Here is a 21,339-nt window from a genome sequence, read left to right as displayed (position 1 = left end):
GAGTCACATACGTGCTGTTAATGTTAATAAAGAGCCAGATAACGACAACCTTGTCCAGTCAAGTAAAAGTGAGAATCACAGGTGTTGGTGCTACTAAAATAAAATGTCTTTGTGGCTTTGTGTGATGAATGGCATCAGGGGAGGAATGCCCGTGCTGTTTCAATATCCATTGAGTTTATTTCTATTTCACGTTTTATCCTTATTCAAAAGAGGGTTGAGAGGATGATGCATTTTTGAAGACCATGATGTGAGGGTTCCTATTAACTTCATATCCCACCCACTTGCAGAAATGCACAATTGCACATGTTTAACATAACAGAACAATTTATTTGGTTTACGCAACACAACTACTTAGTTTGGCTTAGAAAAAAGATCATGGCCTGTGGTTGAACCACCTGTTAATCAAATACTGAGTCAGGTGAAGAGCAAAGACCTCACTTCTATCAAAAAAAAACCTTCAGCGATGTTTTTTCAACTCTTTTTTAATCAAGAAACACTCTCCAGTATTTATATGACTGACACTATTAGCATCTACACTAAGGCCTTCCACGAGTTCAGCAGTAATTGCTGCAGCACTCTATTATTCACACATGAGATATCACAAATAGTATTTGTTAATAATAGTTATTTCAAGTGGTTAAAGCAATAGTTTGACAATAGTTTGACTTTTGTTGCTGTGTTTTTAATGTGCTCGGTTTTTTCTTTGTCAGAAGTAGTGACTTCCTGGAGCCTCATCGTTGCTGCGAGGTTGCCAGGCAACCAGCAGTGACTCCACAAAATAAAATGTCTCAGTTGGTGAGGGGCGCCATCAGAGGGTCTGGTTCTGGCCTCGGCTAGCGTGTGATGGCTGCGGCTTGTTGAAGCTGTAGGGCTCGTGGCGGTAGTGGCTGTGGCTAATGACGGGGTGTTCGATGCCCTCGCTCTGCAGCTCCTCCTGCTTGTGGACCCCCTCCAGCTTTGCCACTAGCTCTCGGATGAAGGTCTGCGGAGGAGGGGTCACATGGAGCAAGTCAGTGTTCCAGTAGGACTTTCACATTCATCCATGTGATCACAATCAATGTTATTTGACAATGGAAGTGAGGATTTTTGCCCCCAGCAAAATATTACTGGGGGCCACTCAAAAACTTTGTTTATTTTTGTCTTTTTTTTGTCTTGCATTTATACAAATAAACGACACCACAAATCTTTTGTCTAGCTTTTTAAACACTGTAACTGTCTCTACTACACTGACTACAGCTACACTGATCTGCAACTTTCTTCTCCTCAAAGTGTGCTTTAATTAAACGTCGATTTGAAAATGTATAGAAATGCCGTATTTATTCGTATAAATAGTAATACTCACTGTCTGAGAACTAGGGGCGTATGTGAAATGGAAGCATGTTTCAAAAGATACTAGGCTTATAATCTATACTATATTATCCTAGAATTAAGTCACCAAAAGACCAAGATAAAAAAAAACATGAAACTAGAATTATTTCACAATTTTCTATTGCCTACTTTGTTAAATGGAGAGTTTACAACCTAATGAATATGTTGTGTTATGGCAACAGCACAAGTGGAAGCTACCAAGGTATTTAATTATTTTCAACTGTGCACATTTCTTTGACTATGGATTCATTTTTGTTTTCTTTTGTTGGCCATAAATCAGACACTAACTTACGCAGCACGGAGTTTTTTAGTGGCAAGCAGCTCTACTTGTTTGAATAAAACATTGAATTGCTTTTTATACAACCCTTTAAGAGATCCCGTTACAACCCACCTCCTTTCAGATTTGGGCCAAATTTGGTTTCAACATTTAGGGGGACATGTAAGTGCTGTTTAAAACAGACTTGCATGTATTGTATGTTAAAACATTGCTCCACAGCAGAGTCAAATACACTAAGGGAGAGTAAGAAAAGCAGCAGCAGCACTGGCCCTCGTTTGCATCTGTGATCAGGAGGCCACAGGAAGGCCAGATAGACTGAATACTTTGACTCTTAAAGCAGAGAGGTCGAGGGATGTGCAGTGATTTAATGTGTGTGGCATTGTGTATGTCTCTCTGTGCATGTGTGCGTTATGATTAATGTCATTTAAGAAACGTTAAAACGTACCTCAGTTTCGCTACGGCTCCCTCGAAGAAGCTCCTGTCAACATAAGGGGGATTATAGTGTAACAAACCAGTCACATATCAAATATCATGTTCACTATTCTACCAGAACGTCCCATGAAACTGCATACGTACATGAATTATTTTGGAAAATGTATATTTGAGTGACCTTCAAACAAAATACACTAATCTTAAGTTTCTAATTAGCAGTGCAAAATGAAAATAATGCAGTATTATGCACACACAGGTTGTTTTACCTGTAACTTTTTCACTCGCTGCTCGTCATCAGGCAGGTCAATCAAGTCATCGATGTTTACCTCGTCTGGGGTGTCACCTTCCTGATGTGAACACATGGACACACACTCTGAATGAGTCCACATAGACACAGTGACATATCTGTCATCTGGATAGACAGAATAAACTTTGCTATTAAATATCGGCTCATAGTGGAGGCGGAGAGGACGAGATAAAGACAACCTCGGAGGACCCACTTTTGAATGTGCAGCCAATCAAATATGGCTGTAAAAAAATGGACACACTCCCCAAGAAGAAACTGTACCGGGGAGGAGACAATAAGAACCTTCCGTAGACCCAATTTTGTAGGTCTCATTAGATTGGAAAAGATTCTCTATTTTGCAAAATATTACACTACTCATAGCGTATTTGACCTACAGTATAACTGTATTTGCTTCTGTCAGTTATTAACTCCTTTTTTATTTTTAAATTCAAGCAAGTTGATTGTTTAGACCTTGCACCGCCGACCAGGGGCAAATGCAAAGGGAGCAGCTCCTCTTTCCGGAGAGCTTTATACCCCACATTTCCATCAAAACAAACAAAATTTGGATATTTAAAGGAACATTTCAAGCAGCATCCATTGATTCCAGTTCAAAGGGGAAAGATTGAGTTTTCTTTGGCTACCTTTGCGTAGGTAAACAGATATTCTGCAAGGTGTGTGCGACGGTGTGTGAAGCGTGTGTGAAGCGTGTGTGCAACCATTGCATATCCATCACTTGCATGTCCAGGCTCTGGGGCCTGAACAGCAACAATGCTCATGTAATACTGGAACAGTGGCCCTCTCTGTTTGAACAAACAGCCATTGTAGCAGCTGAGCAGGGCTAAAGGGACCATAAAGGGACAGTCCCATTAAGGACTCCAGCTCTACAGCCAGCCACCTTCATCTGCACAGAATTATAATTGTACATTAGGTGTTGTATCATAACTGGAATATTCAGAATGCTGAAGGGGGACACATCACGAGTGACGCACTTCTTCAGAGCTTGTGCACATACATTCTGCAGCACACACCTACCCACAGACTGTGAAATCATCCGACTCGGCTAGTTGTCTGTGTGTGTCAAGGCGAGGCTTTGTCTCCTGCCTGTATTGTTGAGCAGGGACGTGGCTCCAAACTGAGCTCATCCAGACTCCCTGATTTCACCTCACCTTTAATCTATTAATCACTCCAGTGTATCTACCTCTGTTCTTCCTCCACTCGTTGCCAGATTGTTGTTTCAACCAACCTGGGGAGTGACTGTGTCTGGCTGCTCGGTTGAAGAGCTATTTCAGAAATATAGATTAATTGGGTTTTTTTGCTGTGGGGGATATTTTCTGGGCACACTTTGGGCCCTATAATATCAATTGAGCATTATTTAAATGCCCCAGCCAACCTGGGTATTGTTGCTGAGCATTGGCCATCCATCCCTTTATGACCCCAGTAACTGCGTGATGCTATCATGTCAATAAAGAGCAAAATCTCAGAGGAATGTTTCCAACATCTTGTTGAAAGAAACCACAAATAATGAAGGCAGTTCCGGAGGCAACAGGGGCTACAACCTTTTACTAGCAAGGTGTCCCTCACATGCAACCTCTTTAGCTTATTACCCTGCCCATCTGAGTATCTCCACCTTGAGAAAGTACTTTGCAAAGGTGCCCCATCTTGCAGCGTATCAGAGCTGACTAGTGTTTTTTAGGACTCTTAAAGAAATATAAACTAAAACAGAGTTTACAGACAGAGCGTGAAGAGACAGAGAGGTATATGCAGACGGACATTGTGAAAGGAATAGTGTTAGTATTATAGTAGTAGTATTTTTTCACATTAAGGAATGTCAACTAGTAGACACCTAAAACAGACTGAACCATAAAATGAGTATGATATTTTCCCTTTAAATATTATTCAGAACCATTTGCTTAATATTACAATGTTGTGGATAAGTGCTTCATTAGAATACGCCATCGTCTCTCTTTGCGAGCTGGGCCCTGTGGAGTAATTTTTGCTTCCCAGCGCTGTTTTATTATTACTCTCCTGATTTTTTGTTTTTTTACAATTAATATATTTAGCTCACACAAATCCTACATTTAATGTCCAAAAAGTGCATTACCCCTCTCTGTGCTCCCTCATGAGATGCCACTAATTGCTCCCGCCGGCTGCTTCAGCATCCAGATGTGTGGTGTTAAACTACTCCTTGAACCTTTTTACACGACGGCGCCTTCCTTCCCAGTAAACATCCTCTCTTTCTCTCTTTCTCTCTTTCCCTTTTTCCAAATTGTTCAACCTTCCCTCTGTTCCACACTGCCCATATAAGGCCAGCTCCAAGAAAGATATAGATCCTCGAGCTTGGGACATTACATCTTCAGGATGCTCATGGCCTTTTAAGGCGAACCAAGCTGCCCCACCTCTCTTCATAGATCATCCGAGTGTGTGTGTCACACTGCTGTTCAAGTGAAATAACTGTATAAATAACCCCTCCGCCTGTTTTACTTAAGGGAGTTACAGCTTTAAAAATATTTATGGTGGCATAGTGGGAAGTATTCAAAAAGGCCAAATGAAATTATTATGTGGTGGGCATGCTCTACCCACCTGACCCGAGAACAGCCGGTCCAGGCTCTCGTCGATCCATTTCTCCAGGTCCAGCCGCCTCTGCAGCTCCTTCCTGTTGTACTTCACGGTGACCCGTGCGTGCCTCTTTGGGATGGGACCGCCATGGTCCAGTGAGTGGGAATCGTCCGTTTCCTCCTGCAATGGCCCTGTCCGTTCGGCTGCCATGTCTAGTATGCACCCGGTCGGACTGGTTTGCCGTCGTCCTTATTCAAACACAAGAGGAGGGGAAGGGAGGGTTGGGGGTGAGAGACAGAGAGAGGGAGAGAGAGAGAGAGAGAGCTGGATGTAACATGGATTCCATTTATTTAGGTGCGAATTGTAAACTAGCTTATGTAAATATCTCTGATTGGCCTATGTCACTTGTCAGGTACCATTTATTGGATTGTGTTGGATAGAAAACAATTGTTAGTAGCAAGTCATTTTAACTTGATTTCCTCAGTAAAAATGACAAAGAATTTTTGAGTGGAAATTTGAGGTAAAGATTATTTTTATTTTTTCTTCCCTGGGCCCCGTTCCTCGTACTTGGCAATCTGAGTTAGCCCCATCATTTTTAGAGTAAGATTAGATCCGACCTTTCAGTTCCACGAAGCAAGTTAAAATCACCATAGCAACATCAAACAATCTGAACCTTCCCCAGTTTGGGGCGACGTTTGCGCAGTGTTGGTACATTTAGCAGGACAATATTCATATGTCACTTTTTCAAACATTTAGCAAGAAATTCATGTAAAGTGATGGACTCAGCAGCTCATTTAGTGGATTGAAGGCTGAACAACTCCAGTAGCAGTTAGATTTATTAATGAACACTTTGTATTTCTTTTAGATTGAGTTTTTTTAGTCAAGTTCCTTGTGGCTTGTTGTTTCTGGTGTTTTTTATCCTTTGTGATGTGTTTTTGTCTGTTGTGCCCATGTGGACTGTCTTTTGCTTTCTGTATTAGTGTTTTTGGTGTGCTAGAGGGGAATTTTAATAACTATTTGTTGTTAACTGTCAAGGATATGTAAGGGGTTAGAACGCCCCGCGACAAAGTGTTTTTGGAGATGTGATGGTGAAACGAGGGTAGAACCGAAGCAATACATCATACTTATTGCCTTGCATTGTGTAATGTCCCATTGAAGTGGTGTTTGTCAATCTGAGTAAACTATGCTGATATTATTGTCAAAAATGCAATATGTGGTTTTCTGAAATGTGAGCGCTGCTTTCCTCTGTTACAAAGTATTGTAATTTGAGCATAATTGGGGAATATAACTATCTTTTACAACGGATTCATTGAGAAAACAATTACAACAGAGATTTCAATCCAGAGTCGCATAAAAAGCAAATCTTTTATTCCACATCACAACAACAACAGGATGAAATTAAATAGCGTGAATGAAAACATTTAACATAACAAAAACTTTGGTAAGAACACAAAATGGCACATGAAGGAGCAATGCGATCAGTAGTATATAAGGTATATCAATATAAATTACAGCAATGGTAGACTTTGCATGGTAAAGCAAATGTATTTCATACTTTACCTGCTCTAAATATCTTTGGGATATTTAACATGGCTGTCCGAGCCCTATAAAACATCCAGGTACAACATCAAGCATCCGTCTTCATTCAGCATCATATAAATATATATTTCTACATCTGTGACAACGACGCCTTAAACATGCGTTTTTCCAATAAATAAATAATATAAAGAATAAAAATGATGGTACGCACAATAAGGAAATAATGTCCAAAGGAAGATTGAAAAGCAAAACAAAAGAATGTGTAAAAAATAAATGAGAAACAATCAAAGACATTAAAAACATTAGCCCAATAGAACATATTTTTTGGGGCAGGTTTTCCAAAGAGTGGTGACCTCCTGCATTTGGTTTGAGTTGTAGGTCCTATGAAGAGTGGCTCATATTACGTGTTTCTTTGGGTCTGGAAGAGCTTTGCCCCATATACTTTTTCAATAATCTTTGTAAATCGTCTCCATCACAATAGTTCATTTTTGCTTCTTACGCTTACATTTATAATGGTACATTATCTTCTGCATGAGCAGAGTGGTTTTTATCTCACGGATTCACCCCTTTTCTCCACTGTGACTGAAGAGCAAGGAGCAAGTGCTAATATTGCTTTTTATTTTAGATGGGGTTTCATCTCAGCCCTGCCCCGGAGCCCAGGCCGGCCTCGTCCCTCCACATGAAGTCCTGGCGCTCGCCTCGGGTCAGGCTGCTGTCCGCGCTGTTCTGCCTGTAGCCGGACCGTCCGTCCGGGCAGAGGGAGAGGCTGAGGCGAGCCGTGCCGTTGCTGATCTTGAACAGTCCGTTGGGGCCAAGGAAGGCGTCTCTTTCGCTCCCTCCCTGGTTGTTGACTGTCTCCAGGTCGTTGTACACGGCGCTGTCGTTCAGCTGCTTCCTCCCCTGCAGCCCCCTTCTCCTCCTCCGTAGGAGCACGATGCCCGCCACCAGGACCAGCGACAGCACAGCCAGGACGCAGGAGACGGTGAGGGTGGCTGAGGAGGGCTGGGAGGTCTGGCGCAAAGCCGGTTTGAAACTGGGCTGCAGCGTGAACTCGCAGCTGGGACCCATGAAGCCCTTGGGGCACTGGCACACGGGCCCAGTGAAGTGGGTGAAACAGGTGCCGCCGTTCTGGCACGGACGGGCACCGCAGGCGTCGGAGCGCACGCTGCAGTTCTTGCCGGTGTACCCCAGGGTGCAGGAACAGGTGTAGTCGTTCATGCCGTCCTGGCAGGTGCCGGCGTTCTGGCACGGGGTCGAGGCGCAGTCGTCCACGTTCACCTGGCAGTTGGCACCAGTGAAGCCCGCCTGGCAGCGGCACAGGACGCTCTGGCCGAGGTCCAGACACTCACCACCTGCATTATACGGAAAGAAAAGCAGTGTTGCGTTAGACTTTCAGAATGAACCTTTTCCACTTCCTTGCACAAGCGTCGGCAGGGACGGTTCGCGCTTCGGCCACAGGGGGGCGCGACTCACCGTTCAGGCAGGGCCTGTTGCTGCAGCGGTCCAGTTTCTTCTCACAGTTGGAGCCGGTGTAGCTAGGGGGGCAGCGGCAGGTGTAGCCACCGGTCACGGTCTCTACGCATGTACCGCCGTTGAAGCAGGGCCCGTCGGCGCACGTCATGGCGATGATCTCGCAGTTCTTGCCGTAGAAGCCCTGCGGGCAGGTGCACGAGTAGTCGTTCTCCAGGTCCTGCGGACGGAGGGAGGGGGGGAATTTAGGGACAAAGTCTTGTGCTGGAAGTTTTCCATTTGACTTTTGTCCATTATGGTTTCATTTTCACACAATGAGGTGATGAGGTATTTGTCACGCTGTGCTTGCATTAGATGGCGTTGGGTCCACTGCATTGAGGATGCTGACTCTGCTACTCTTCTGTCATTGCAAATTCCTTGTCTCCTCACCTGTTAGTATCACGCTACTTTGAAATAACTTAAATAATAATACGTTTTGATCATTTATTTGAATTATGTGATGCTTTGTTTGTATATTATAAATATAATAATGATAACGTTGACTGGACTCCAAATTATCCACATTATGTTTATATGTGTGTTAAACCTAATCCCATTGTCCACTCACATTGCAGCTTCCTCCGTTCTTGCAAGGGTTGCTGTCGCACTCGTTGGTCTCCAGCTCGCAGTTGGTGCCCCCGTAGCCGGGGCGGCAGGTGCAGGTGTAGCTGCCCTGCCCCGTGTTGGTGCAAGTGGCTCCATTTGCGCAGGGCTTGTGGTTAGTGCAGTAGTTGAGGTCCTGGTCGCAGAAGAGCCCCCCCCATCCCTCCTTGCAGCTGCACTGCCACGGCTGGCTGCACGTCCCATGGAGGCAGCCTGGGTAGCGCACACACTCCTTGCAGGAGGGGCCCTGCCACCCCATGCGGCATGTACAGCCCCCCGGGGCCTCGCAGTAGCCGTGCCTCTCGCTGCAGTCCGCCGAGCAGATGGCTGGTGAAGATAGGGTAAAGGGAGGGTGTGTGATTACAATGGGCACGCCTTCTCATACATCACACACAGACACACACAAATGTAAGGGGCCCCCCGTCTGACCCCGGCCCTGCTTCAGACTTCACTGTTGGTTAAGTATTAAGCAAGCAGCTGGTAGGCACACTGCAAGGGGAAAACCCTTTCTTTCATTTCCATAATACACACACACACACACACCAATCACCTTGAAAAAGGGTGTGTGTGTGTGTGTGTGTGTGTGCGTGTTTGTGTATTTGGGGCCATTCCTCCTTCTCCCATTGTAAGAGAGAACAAAAGGCAGATGGAACGACACAGACCGTCTTGCAGGAGAAACACTGCAGGGCTGCAGTCAGATAAAGGAAATACTACTAAATACTAAAAGATTTCTGTCTTTGTATAAAGTAAAGAATCAACCTGGAGAGAAAGATGAAAACAATTCTCATCCTAACTTTGACAAAACTGTCTGTCCAAATATTTGGGTGGTCTTTCTTCGTAAATATTTAGTCCCTTAGTGATTTGTGTACACCGAATTCTTTACTTGCTTGGATGTTGCCATGGTCTTTGGTTGGGTTTGTGTTTGGAGGGTAAACAATATATATTATAACAATATTGAGCAGGATGCTGTTTACTTTATTGTGGGGGGGGGGGCTTGCACAATGGCTCTTTGGTACTTGTTTAGCACACACTCACGCTCGGAGCAGTAGTTCCCCTTCCAGCCCTCCAGGCAGATGCGGTTGCCCTCCTCGTCGCAGGTGTAGTGGCCCAGCGTGTCGTCCCTCGGCCGGCAGTACTCGGCGCAGCCGTCCCCAAAGTAGTACTCGTCACAGAAGACGTGGTAGGAGTAGCGCAGCTCGCTCTGCTCGCCGAAGTGCACGTCCTGGGACCAGTCCTCGCCGATGGACAGCCTCCTCCTGGTCGCCAGGCGGCTCACCAGGTTGTTTTGGTTGTCTGGGGAAGGAGAATGTTTCAAACAAATGCCATCTGGGAGGATGCTGCGCGCGTCGGGTGGGGGGGGGGGGACTGGTAAGTAACCTTACCCGTGTATTCGGTCGGGGATTCGGCGTTCCAGGCTTCAATGATCAACGAAAAAGTTCCCTGCAGCAGAAGAGCGGTCGTTTAAGACAGTGAAAAGGATGGATATGGTCTATTATCTCAGAAGATCAACTACAGGGAGTTTCTCTTTACCGGCCACTTGAAGTGGAAGGGCACCCTGATGGGAGCGCTGCTGGAGATGGAGGTGTGATCGGCCCTGATGACGTTGGTGTGTCCAGTGCCAAAGGTGCATGGTGGCTCCGCAGAGATCACGTCCTCTGGGTGCTTTAGGCAAATTCGGAAAAATATGTGACAGTCCCGGTGTCGCCTGCAGATGCGCTGCGCCGTGTGGAACGAGTTAATTTTCAGCTCAAACACACCAGATGATAAAACCTGCAATGTCAAAAGATTTTTTTTAAACACGAGATGATGAGACAATAGTCGCGTAAAATACAGTGTAAAGCGCGTCTTTAAAAAAAATCAAAAACAGACTTACAACTTGCAACAAAGCCAGCACCAGGAGGGATCTCATGTGAAGATGTGCCATTTCCTCTCCGTTATCTTGCCTTCAAATGCGAAGTATTTGTCCGCATTCGTCTCGTGCAATAATAATCCTCAAAAGATTAAAAAAAAAAAAAACTTTGAAGAAAAACTCTCATTCAAAAAAGGCTGTCATCACTTTGTGCTTGCGTAGGTAACGTTTACATCCGTATCTCCCGGCGCTATTCTCCCCCCCCCCTACGGGCTGCTCTTCTTGCTGTAATTGTTACTGGTGCGTTTAAGGCGCACAGTGGTTTTTGTAGCTTCTGGTGCTGCGCGTCACGGCCAAAGAGGTGGCCCCCGAGCAGACCTCAGGGGACACGGGGGCGGGGGAGTGTGTGTTTGGTGGGGCGGGGGGGGGGGGGGGGGGGCGGGGTGCTTGGGGATTTAGACAAGCCACCTGGACGGGGTCCTTAATAGGAATATGTATAAGAAGCTGGCGCGGGGCAGATACGTGCACTGCATGAATCCTAACCCTCTAGAGATGTATTGTGAAAAAAACACCCCTAAAGCACTGTTTCAACGAAATCTCGGCGTATAGCCTGAGAAAAAGAAAACTATATTACTTGTATTCATCTATTTTTTCTGTGAATGGGGGGAACTACCTTCTGCAAACCCCATATGAAAAATCCGTGATCCAAGAGAATAAAGGGCAGTTTTAAGGCATTATTATTTGGGGAACTCTGTCAGGCCGTGACAAGAACGAAGGCCTCCTGCATTTAATCAACAATCAACCATTTACCACCAATTTATAGATCATTGTTGGAAAAGGTGTTTTTTCTTTTCTTTTTCCGAGGTTCTTTGGAACAAACATCAGAAGGAAGTGGGGCATTCAGCCTTTTCTTTCTTCACATCCAGCATTAGAATTGCTGTGGCGCGTGTGGGGTTGACAAAGAGAGCGCAGGCCCCGCCTGTGTGTGTGCGTGTGTGTGTGTGCATGTGTGTGGCGGGGGGGTGGGGTCCTGCAAAGTTTGGGCTATCATGTTGCTTTTGTCTGGAGCTCATGCGAACAGCTGTATGGTAATCAACGGCACATGGTCGACCGTGGGGGCCCAGAGCCAGGCCATTGTCTCTCCGAAGCGTCCCCCCCCCCCCCCCCCCCCTCCGCGCACACACAGCGTCGCGCGCGCACACAAACCGCTAACCCCTATATTGATTTTAGGAGGACCGCGTCGGTTTCAGCACCTGTCGCGGGCAGGCACGTGATGAACCTCTGCGCTGTGCACACAAAGAGCCGCGCCGTGTGCACCCGCAGACGTGATACGCAGCATCCGCACGAAATATTGATGTTCTTTGTTCGACAGGTGATTTTAACCACGTATCCCAACATTGATGGTCATTGCCAGATGTGATCCATCCTCAGTCAATTAATCGTGGCATTGATACAGAGATGTACACTTCAATGGACCACACATTTGAAAAAAGTTAACGACATACTTGGCATTCTCTAATATCTGCCCTGCTTATTAATTAATGCCAATCGGCAAACGGTACGTGTCTGTGTATAGTGATAGTGGGTGGTGTTTGGGGAGGGAGTTTGGGGGAGGGGGGGGTTCCTATTGATATTATAACGAGCAAAGAGGACGCGTGCCTGAGGAGACGCCCCGCATATTGTGGCACGCTTCCCCGCAGGACAACTAGGACAAACTAAGGAGGAAACCAATGGTTGAATGTGAGCAGAGAAGAAACCAAACAAAGAAAAGCTGGAGGAGCTGCTCACAAAACATCTCGGGTCAAACGCCTTAGTTCAGGCGATTCTGAAAGGGGGATCAAGGACCTCTAAGGAGTTCCAGGGGGGTACCTCACCAAATTTGGACAATTTAGATTTCAATGCAATGGCTATATGTCATCCAAAAAAAGATAATAATGAATGCAAATTAATCAAATAACACAGTTTTCCAAACTCCAACTGGTTCAATTCGATGTGCTCTGTCATCTTATTATTTCAGGTTGAAAATGTGCGCCTCTAAACCTTGTCGGAAAGATGAAACAAATAACAAACAAATAACAAACAAATAAGAGTCTTTGGCTAACGACAAGCTCCTCATATTGTAAAATGACACACTGTATGATCTCAGCAGAGTTCTGGCAAATTAATGCTTATGCCATTGAATAACATATGCTGCTAACTCTGGCTGCTCTCGGCCTCGAGATCTGTGGTATTTACAAATATATAGAATAGAATAATAGCAAATATGAGATGTAATATTTGCTCTATATTTGATGAAAATCTAAATTCCTAAATCAATAATCTGATCCATGGTTTCCTTCAGGGCTAATACCTTTTTGACACCTGTGTTTGTAAACCCTGTTGTGTGTGTGTGTGTGTGTGTGCGTGTGTGTGTGTGTGTGTGTGTGCGTGTGTGTGTGTGCGTGTGTGTGTGTGTGTGTGTGTGCGTGTGTGTGTGTGTGTGTGTGTGTGCGTGTGTGTGCGTGTGTCACATATTCCTATCGATCATAACACATCTTTTACATCCTGTCCCAAACATCAGGTCATATTTCCCCAGGAGGGACATTTGAGACGTATGTCCACCTTCAGCGCGGGGGACGACGTGGCTGTCTTTGTGTCAGCAGAGCAGATGGACAGTGCGCCGCTCTGCGCTCTGTTGTCATCTGTATTACTCGCAGGAGTGTGACACGAGTGTGCCACGGGGCATGGGAACCAAAGAAGAGTCGTGCATTACCCCCACCCAGCCGACCTCCCACTTGAGTGGGTGACATCTGTCTCATCCACAGCCCACAGCAGCTTGGCGATCCCTCTCCCCGAGGACACTTAAAGAGAACGAGAGGAGGGAGCCGCTGCAAATCTGACCCCCGCAGCCTCTCGGGGGAGAAGTCGACCTGTTGTGGACACTTGTGCAGCCCCGGCCTGCTGTCTGCGTGTGGGACAATAGGAGTGCATGTCATTGGGCTGATTGTTGCATCTCATTGAGGTGCTGCTGAAGCACCTAAACATGCCACGTCCCCCATTGTGATCATTTAATGTTGAGTCAGACAAGCCTGAGGCTTCTTGAGTTATAACACAACATTCAATTCATTTTATTTTGACAGGCTGTGACAAGGAAACAAATAATGCCCCACATCTCCTGACGCATCCATTCATGTCTCTTCGGTCCATCTGTAGATGGGGTGATGGTGGTGCATGGAGTAGAGAGGGTGCACCGCCTCAAAACCCTGGCTGCTCCATGTCCCATGTCAAAGTGTCCCTGTCAGCTTTAAACTAAGCTTGAAACTCTGCCCTTGAAATACCACTTTTAGTTCTTATCACCTAAAATGCACATCTGAAACGAATTGTTATTTAAAAACTTGAGCTGTAAAACAGGGTTTGTTTTTTTCCGTTGGTGTAAGGAGTAATGAGAATACTAATAATTCAAAATGAATTCAGTGTTTAGAGGGGGGCCGTGCAGGGGATGCTGCTTTCATCTGGGAGGGGGCTGTTCTGGCTACGCTCCCTCCACTGCTACGGTCATTCTTATTAGTTGTCACATTACTAATGCTAACTCTATTCCTACTGATATTACCATTACCATTTAGAAATGTTGATGTAGTTTTGATGAAGTTTAGATGTTGTTATTTTATCACTAAAAATCAATCAACTGATCCTCCATCAGTTTCACTATTCCATAAACTCCCATTCAGTGCCTCGCCCTTTCTCCTTTGCTGCAGGGCTGTGGCTCTCTAACGTTGTCCACATCAGGTATGTTGGCTAATGGAGGCAGAGAGCTGGCTCAGGTGTCTCAATCCTTTTTTTCTTCTTCCATTATTCATGAGCTTGCAAGCTCTGCCCTGTTCATCATCCCCTAGACTGAACTGCTTGCTTCATTGTCTAACTTTTTGGAGCAGTGTAGTGTAGACCGTGCTATAGCCAGTTTAGTACACTTTACTGCTACATTATCGCTCTACAGTTCCACATGATGGAGAATCTTATAACGACTTACAATGCGAAGTATGTTTTTTTTCAATATGAAACAGTATAAATATATTATAATGTGTTAGATCGCTGAAAATGATATACTATGATTCCTGTAAGAAGAAATTTCAGTGAGAGACTTGCACATATGTGTCATGAAACAAAAAAGTGATCGTAAACTGTGTAGTGCTCTTCACTATCTGTGGCGGTGTTGTAAGTACATTAAAACTGTTTATAAAGTATGTTTAAAATGCATTATAGAAATGGGTTTGGTGCAATTACAAACATCTTATTTGACAGTTTTCTAATATACAATCTAATTATTGCCACATCGTATGGACCCCCCCTCCCAAGTCAACAGATATGATGAGGTAAACAAAACACAAGTGTTTGGCTTAGAAGCAGATGTATAATTGCCCTTTTGTTTGGGGCACATAGGGAGGCATGACAATGACAATCTCCTCCAATGGTCCCTACCTTTCCTCTCCGGGCCCAGACGGGCTCCTCTGGTGGCAGATGGCAGATGAAACAGAGAGCTGGGAGGAAGAAGGGAATGAGAACAGGTGGGGGTTAAAACTGAAGAAAAGGAAAAAGGGCACCAGGGTCAACTGGAGCAAAGGGGGAGGAAACCTACATGTAGATCGATGGATGGATTATTTTTTTTAGCCCCCTTTACATTTTGCCTGACTAAGTCGATGCTCGTTTTTGGCCAGATGTCCACCAAATCTGTAAGAAATATCTACAGGATAATGCTTGGAAAAGATGAAGAATGGAGCAACACATAGTGACTTTTTTTGGAAAAGTCTTTGTCCAATCAAACTCCTCTCTTACATATTTTGTTTATTTGTGATGCCACAAATTCAAATGAACTAACTGTACGTACTCACTGCGTAGGTGCCTAGTTGTGTTGTTTCTGATGATGTAGCACATGATTCTCCCACAAGAACGCAATGCCTTTGCGGAATAATAATACAGAGAAATGCAGCCTATAAAGGAATTCAATATATTAAAATTTAATCAGGCACAGGTTTAGTGTAGATATTCACTTCTCAAGGAAAATAGAGTTTTGTTTATTCTAAAGGAGAGAGAGGTGAATAATACAGTTTTATGGTACTCAAAGTGAATAATGCCCTTTCAGAGAGGCTTAAGTCTCAGGTTTGAGCGCTCCGTAAAGCACTGCTGGTAAAAGACCGGAGCACAATGTGAATACAGCTGCCTATTCAGGACCACAGACCTCCCACCCCCACCCCCCCAAGCCAGACACTAACGCTGCCCCCTGCCTCCCAGCTATGTGGAAGAGAAGCCCCCAGCGGACTGTTGAACTCCTGCTGCCCCCCCCCGCCTTCCCCCCCCCCCCCCTGCTGCAGCACGCAGGACTGGCCCCCAGCAGCTGTTTAGCCAACTGAGAGCAGAAGGGGCTGCAACAGGGGAACAATGCAATGGGACTTAACTCTCTTTATGTGTGTGTGTGTGTGTGTGTGTGTGTGTGTGTGTGTGTGTGTGTGTGTGTGTGTGTGTGTGTGTGTGTGCGTGTGTGTGTGTGTGTGCGTGTGTGTGTGTGTGTGTGTGTGTGTGCGTGTGTGTGTGTGTGCGTGTGTGCGTGTGTGTGTGTGTGCGTGTGTGCGTGCGTGTGTGTGTGTGTGTGTGTGTGCGTGTGTGCGTGTGTGCGTGTGTGCGTGTGTGTGTGTGTGAGTGTGAGTGTGTTTTTAATGAGCACCTAAGAAAGGAACTCTTCAAATCAGGCAACACACCCCCCCCCCATCCCAAAAACCTAATCCTATAACATTCTTGCAGGTAAGGTAACGTTCAAATGTTAATTTTGAAAGTCAGTATAGCCTGAAGCAACTTCATCAATGGAAAGAAACGTTTTTTATTTGAACATGTATAAATTATAAGTGGTAGTATTAAGCAGATCCAAAGCAAAGTAACAATTTAAATGTCTTTTTTTGCCTCTGCAACATCCTCTCGTAATCTGAAAAATCCTCTCATTTTAGGTCTCACAAAGCCGTGAATTGGAAAGAAGTTGGATGGTTGGATGGCTGATGAAGCACATGATGGAATAAAGCTTGACAGTTTCATTCTAGGTTAATAATACTGTTTCATTACTGTGGAGAACAGTGAGTGTGTTAGGCAATAAAGCCACCAACATGAATGGAGCTGAAAGAACCTGCTACTGTACTTCACCCATCTGGACTACAGCAACTGTATGAATCACATTCTCAACAGAGAGTCCAATAAACACGATAGCAAATAATGCTCCTCACGTGGATACTCACCAGGAAATAAGAACTGGCTTCCAGTGTGCTTCTCATTCTCTACAGCAGTTTCAGTAAGAGTGGTGAATGCCAGGGAGTATATTCAGATAATCTTGTAATCTAAGTGCTGGTTCCACATGTCCCATATCTTGGGATTCTCAGTTGTGCCAAGGGAAGTAAAGATACAAGCTATGCCCAAATCTGCTTCCTTTTCATTATCAATTTGAATAAAAATCACTCTATCATCTATAATTGTATAGCTTGAACGAGCCCAGGATTTTCTGTTGTTATCATTTGTCTTAAATATATCTATAGATGTATCCTCATCAATAAATCATTTTATTCAATCTTTCCCCTTTTACAACGTTTCACATAGAATGTCTAAGGTGGTGACGAGAGCACCATTCATGCACCTGAATTTGAATACCTTTTTGGTGGCATATTGCGCAGTAGATTGTACATTAGGAATAGGAAAACTGTGGCTTCATCTTGGGCAGACTGTGCTGCAGAGCCCCCTGCTGTCATTTCTCTGAAGCTGCGACGCTGGCTGGACCTTTGTGGGTTTCAGCACGGTACAACCAAAGAGTGATACCTTATGCTTAGGGGGAAGACTGCACTCAAAGGATGAGTCTCCAGTTAATGGTTTAGTGTTATTCTACTTTAGTCATGTTGTAAATACCCCTCCTACTTCAGATGAACATCTTTCAAATGCATTACATGCATATTTTTATCTAATAAGGGCAAAGTAATACCCCTAAATCCGCAACAGGAGAACATTTTCCGCATTTCTCATATAATAAATTCAGCAGTAAACATAGGAATTGATTAATTTGTTGATTAAATATCTCTAGCTTCATCCTTTAAGGGTCCACAGGTCATTTGGATCAAGTGTTTTCTGTCAGTATGCAAGTATGTAGGCATGTCTCATTCATACGTTATAGTGTTAGCCCTGAGCACAAACAACTTCTAAGAGGATCTGGAGTGAAAACATTTGTAAAAACTGTGGTTTAGTGTTTCTAAGTCATTTGGATAATAGCAGTGATTAAAATGAACCATCACTTGTGAACTCAGATCAGATTATAAACAAGATATAAGCCGTGAAAGATCCAGATGGATTCACTTGTTTCCAAGATAGCACACTGCAGTAGCCCTGATTAAAGTAGTAAAATTACATCTCTTATGTTTAAATACATCAGGGGTTTATTTCATATTTAAAAGGAAGTATTGAATAGATGCTAATTCAAGTTCATGTTTGCAATGTACAAAAAAAAGTATTCAGTTACAGGCATTTTCAAGAAGATCTAACACTTTGTTTAGCTTTCAGACATATGGACCATATAATGGCCAAGTGCAGAATATAATCACCATTGTAGTACATGAGATCATCTCTACACACTGATGCAACCACAAACTGATACCAGGACACAGAGGGATTAGACCAGACTTTTTAAAAATGAAAACTTCTTTGTATGTCAATGTTAAAAGAATGGAAAAGTTTTAACCATGGTGCGTGCTTGATGAAAAAAATGCTATACAGCATAAGTGGTAGGAGACTCAATTTCAGTAGCAAAAAACCCCCAAAACCTCCACATGTTCTGTTCTCATGGCTCACATTGATTACTTTCTCAATCAGTTGTCCTGTTGCCTAAAAGTAAACCCATCGATGCAATGTTTCCACTAACAGTTTTGAAATAGAACTGAAAATCTGTTGGGCACTTTAAAAACAGACAGTAACCATCGGTGGAGTCCAACGGTCATGGACCCTAAAGGTTCCTGCACCAGGAGGTGGAACTACCACCCAGCATCTCCATCTGAGACTGTGTCGCTATAACGCCGGGCGCCCGTTCAATTTGTCGTGCATGAGCGCGATGGCTCCGCCAGTGAAGTCTCTGAGAACCTGCACCGTCTCCCGCTGGAGCTGCAGCGTGTCACGCACAAACTCCTGCTGGGTCTCTGCCAGCTGCTGCACCGACTCGGACAGAAGCTCCAGGGAGCGCGACACCGTCTCCAGCAGGATGTTGGTGGCGTGCTGTTCCTGCAGGCTCAACGATGCACTGTGCAGAATGCCGTCCTGAGTGCTCTGCGCGGGCCGACCTGGCGTTGGGGCCGTGGTCGTCGATGCCGACGGGGCGGAGGACGTCTGCGGCTGTCCGTGTTTCTGGATGCCGTTGTTTCCTTGGTAATCCTCTGTTGGTTTGGCAGCCTGGTGAGAAGGAAGCGCTTCATCCCTTTGGTCATCCTCATCAGAGTCTCCGAATGCCTCTTCAGCATCTTGATTGAAAGAGTCAGTGTTTACTTTACTTATTACTCAATGATGTTAGTAATACTCCTCTTATACTACTCACCTTCTGCTGCCGGTACCTCGTACTGCAAATCAAAGGGAGATTGTGAAGTGTTCCCTGCAACAATTAAAGCATTTCAAATTGTTTAAAACAAAAGAACAGGCTAAATTTGACCCAATTGTTGTGCAAAATTCTGCGAGAAGGGCATTGATTTTGGTCATTATTCATTATTATTTAATGTGTGTTATGTAAAAATATGAACTTCAACGATGTTCAGACTGGGATTAAGACATTTCTTGCACTCACTAGTTGCTGGAGGCATAGCTCCGTCCAATGCACCATTAGGAGAACTCTGCATTCCAATCATATCTTCCTCATCCATTTCTTCTTCCTCATCTGGCACATAGTCGTCATCTCCCAGAGGGCCCAAGTCAGCGGAGCTGTGGTCTTCTTTGTCCATCTCCAGAATCTGGAGCACTATTTTCTCAGTCTGATTAAGGTCTCGTGATAGACGAGAGTTGAGGCCCCTGTTGGGCACCGTCCCTGACCGCATGGCAGCCACTTTCCGCTTGGTGTCACACTTCAGATCGGACCATTTCTTGATGACCTCGATGACCTCCCGTTGGCACTCCCCAATCTCATTGACACGTGCAGTGATTTCTGCCCATGTGCGCTTCTTCACGTCTGTTTGCACACCACGATTGAATTTCCCTTTGGGGTGGAAACAAAGTGTCCTTAATGTGATGTGGGTTTATAATAGTCAGATGTACTTTAGTCGTGCATGCAAAAATGATTTGATATACTGTGCTTGGCTTTATCTCATTATACACTTAAAATCACATACCCACAACAACCATCCGATGCTTCCTCACTTCATCCAACAGTATGTGGACTTCGCTGAAAGAGAAGCGGGCTTTTCTTTTCTTGAAGCGAGTAATACTGTCCTGGGTGTAGTACTGTGGTGAAGACATCCTCCCCTCCGTGTCCATAGCTCTGCAGCTACTTTGTACTCTGCGCGTCTGCGGTGTTGTGCTAACAACAAAGTTAGAGGAGCATCCCGGCGTTAATGATGAATCTACTGCTGTGTCACTACTGTATCAATACATAAAACATATCTTGCAATCTATATTTGAGATTGGGATAAATGGCTCGACACAAATGGCTTACTTTTATAAAAATAAGACAGGTTAGTTTTACTGCAGAGGCAGCTTGCAGGCTCACCGGCTGGGCAGAGACGGGTGGAGCAGGAATAACGTTAGCCTGCTTCGTTGAATATGATAGCCGACTAAATAATGAATGAACACCATCAACATTCTAACTGTGACGTGGTTAAATGCCTACGTCTGACTGTTTCCACATCTCAAAGAGAGAAAATTGAGCAGTTCTAGCTTGGTAGCTACGATGCTAGCAGTGAGAGTGAATGGACAATGGACGACGCTGTAGTCGCAACAGCCCGGTTAGCTAGTTGGCCATATGTAGAACCGCCTGGTACCTGCACTCAGTTCAACTGTACCTCGATACCCGCATTGCCCTGACATTTTTAGCAGTAATAGATAGTTAATGACCGTTTATGGCGTAGCATGCATTTAACTAGTCCACTGGTTTTGGTCTAATGGAATAGAACAGCGCACTTGGTTAACGTTAGCTCTCTTTGCAGCAAGACAACGTTGAGGCTACATTAGTCAGAAATGGATAATGAAGCACTTGGTTCACATAACCTCGCTTCACGGTGAATACCATAGTGGGAAAAACAGTTATTGAGATGGAGAACATACCCCCAAGTCTAAGGAGTTGGGATTTGGTCCAGAAACGTAATGATAAACTTCCTTATCGACAAAATAGCTTTTGTCAAGCTAGCCAGCATGAAGCTAACGCTACACAAAATATGTCCGGTTGACGTTCGTTAGCTTATGTTGGCTAACCAAGGTAGAGCAGCTCGCTAAATAGTTATTGAATGACAGAACAATATTAGGACTCATTATGGTCATATTGGTATTGCGTTCATATGTAACTTAAAACGATAAACACTAGTAATGTTGTGATTCCGACAATTACCTTGCGTGTTATTTCGTATAGTTAACTTGACTTTCCTGTTGCAACGTCGTGCTTTTATTTTGAAGGACAACGCATATCCGCTGGTTCCGTAGTATGTCTTGACTTGATTCAACAACCGGTCCTCACACACAGTACACTCACACGGTACATAAACAATGCGTAGCATTTCATAAAAGGAACCATTAATACATTTGAAAACTTTGAGGATTCGGTCGCTCAAATACACACGCTTCACTGATCTGCATGTATTTAAAAGATCTTGGTTATGAAGGAAAAGTAAAGTGGCCTGGATTTCATTTCAAGTTTATTCTAGCCATTGTCAATCTGGGGAAGAACCCAGTTCAGCCTAA

The 21,339-nt window shown here is 44.5% G+C and overlaps 3 protein-coding genes across 6 annotated transcripts; all 3 read right to left on the bottom strand.

Annotated features, from left to right (window-relative positions):
- Positions 1 to 67: 67 nt before the first annotated feature.
- ppp1r14aa (protein phosphatase 1, regulatory (inhibitor) subunit 14Aa) lies at positions 68 to 5,190 on the bottom strand. Its single transcript, XM_037468546.2, has 4 exons — positions 4,944 to 5,190; positions 2,344 to 2,424; positions 2,091 to 2,123; positions 68 to 982 (listed from the first exon to the last, which is right to left on the bottom strand). The coding sequence occupies exons 1-4, from the start codon at positions 5,127 to 5,129 to the stop codon at positions 809 to 811; spliced, it is 474 nt and encodes a 157-aa protein (XP_037324443.2). The 5' UTR covers positions 5,130 to 5,190; the 3' UTR covers positions 68 to 808.
- A 1,121-nt stretch (positions 5,191 to 6,311) lies between these two features.
- Positions 6,312 to 10,822, bottom strand: dlb (deltaB). The gene is made up of 7 exons (XM_037466658.2): positions 10,444 to 10,822; positions 10,101 to 10,340; positions 9,953 to 10,010; positions 9,606 to 9,863; positions 8,536 to 8,897; positions 7,932 to 8,148; positions 6,312 to 7,810 (listed from the first exon to the last, which is right to left on the bottom strand). Exons 1-7 carry the CDS (start codon positions 10,492 to 10,494, stop codon positions 7,092 to 7,094), a joined length of 1,905 nt encoding a protein of 634 aa, XP_037322555.2. The 5' UTR covers positions 10,495 to 10,822; the 3' UTR covers positions 6,312 to 7,091.
- A 7,007-nt stretch (positions 10,823 to 17,829) lies between these two features.
- On the bottom strand, positions 17,830 to 20,847 carry zgc:153990 (uncharacterized protein LOC768125 homolog). Of its 4 annotated transcripts, XM_037468407.2 has the most exons (6): positions 20,710 to 20,847; positions 20,102 to 20,158; positions 19,779 to 19,966; positions 19,241 to 19,645; positions 18,998 to 19,051; positions 17,830 to 18,923 (listed from the first exon to the last, which is right to left on the bottom strand). In XM_037468407.2, exons 3-6 carry the CDS (start codon positions 19,921 to 19,923, stop codon positions 18,478 to 18,480), a joined length of 1,050 nt encoding a protein of 349 aa, XP_037324304.2. In that variant the 5' UTR covers positions 19,924 to 19,966; positions 20,102 to 20,158; positions 20,710 to 20,847; the 3' UTR covers positions 17,830 to 18,477. The 4 variants fall into 4 exon arrangements, with proteins under 4 accessions (XP_037324304.2, XP_037324301.2, XP_037324302.2 ...); XM_037468404.2 differs by lacking the exon at positions 20,102 to 20,158; XM_037468405.2 differs by lacking the exon at positions 20,710 to 20,847 and having other exon boundaries at positions 20,102 to 20,701.
- Positions 20,848 to 21,339: the final 492 nt, after the last annotated feature.

This window comes from Pungitius pungitius, chromosome 16, assembly GCF_949316345.1.
Source record: "Pungitius pungitius chromosome 16, fPunPun2.1, whole genome shotgun sequence".
Taxonomy (NCBI): domain Eukaryota; kingdom Metazoa; phylum Chordata; class Actinopteri; order Perciformes; family Gasterosteidae; genus Pungitius; species Pungitius pungitius.
This window is presented reverse-complemented; position numbering and strand designations above follow the sequence as displayed.

What these genes read in the sequence shown, in the direction of transcription:
- ppp1r14aa (XM_037468546.2), bottom strand. Translation starts at nt 5,129, where the DNA reads ATGGCAGCCGAACGGACAGGGCCATTGCAGGAGGAAACGGACGATTCC. An exon ending in ACCGGCTGTTCTCGGGTCAG is followed by an intron (nt 2,425 to 4,943) that starts GTGGGTAGAGCA and finishes TGTTCACATCAG; the next exon opens with GAAGGTGACACCCCAGACGA. An exon ending in AGCGAGTGAAAAAGTTACAG is followed by an intron (nt 2,124 to 2,343) that starts GTAAAACAACCT and finishes TTATGTTGACAG; the next exon opens with GAGCTTCTTCGAGGGAGCCG.
- dlb (XM_037466658.2), bottom strand. Translation starts at nt 10,494, where the DNA reads ATGGCACATCTTCACATGAGATCCCTCCTGGTGCTGGCTTTGTTGCAA. An exon ending in GGGGAACTACTGCTCCGAGC is followed by an intron (nt 8,898 to 9,605) that starts GTGAGTGTGTGC and finishes TATCTTCACCAG; the next exon opens with CCATCTGCTCGGCGGACTGC. An exon ending in AGAACGGAGGAAGCTGCAAT is followed by an intron (nt 8,149 to 8,535) that starts GTGAGTGGACAA and finishes CTCCGTCCGCAG; the next exon opens with GACCTGGAGAACGACTACTC.
- zgc:153990 (XM_037468403.2), bottom strand. Translation starts at nt 20,247, where the DNA reads ATGTTGATGGTGTTCATTCATTATTTAGTCGGCTATCATATTCAACGA. An exon ending in CACCCGTCTCTGCCCAGCCG is followed by an intron (nt 19,967 to 20,155) that starts GTGAGCCTGCAA and finishes CTTTGTTGTTAG; the next exon opens with CACAACACCGCAGACGCGCA. An exon ending in AGCTATGCCTCCAGCAACTA is followed by an intron (nt 19,052 to 19,240) that starts GTGAGTGCAAGA and finishes TAATTGTTGCAG; the next exon opens with GGAACACTTCACAATCTCCC.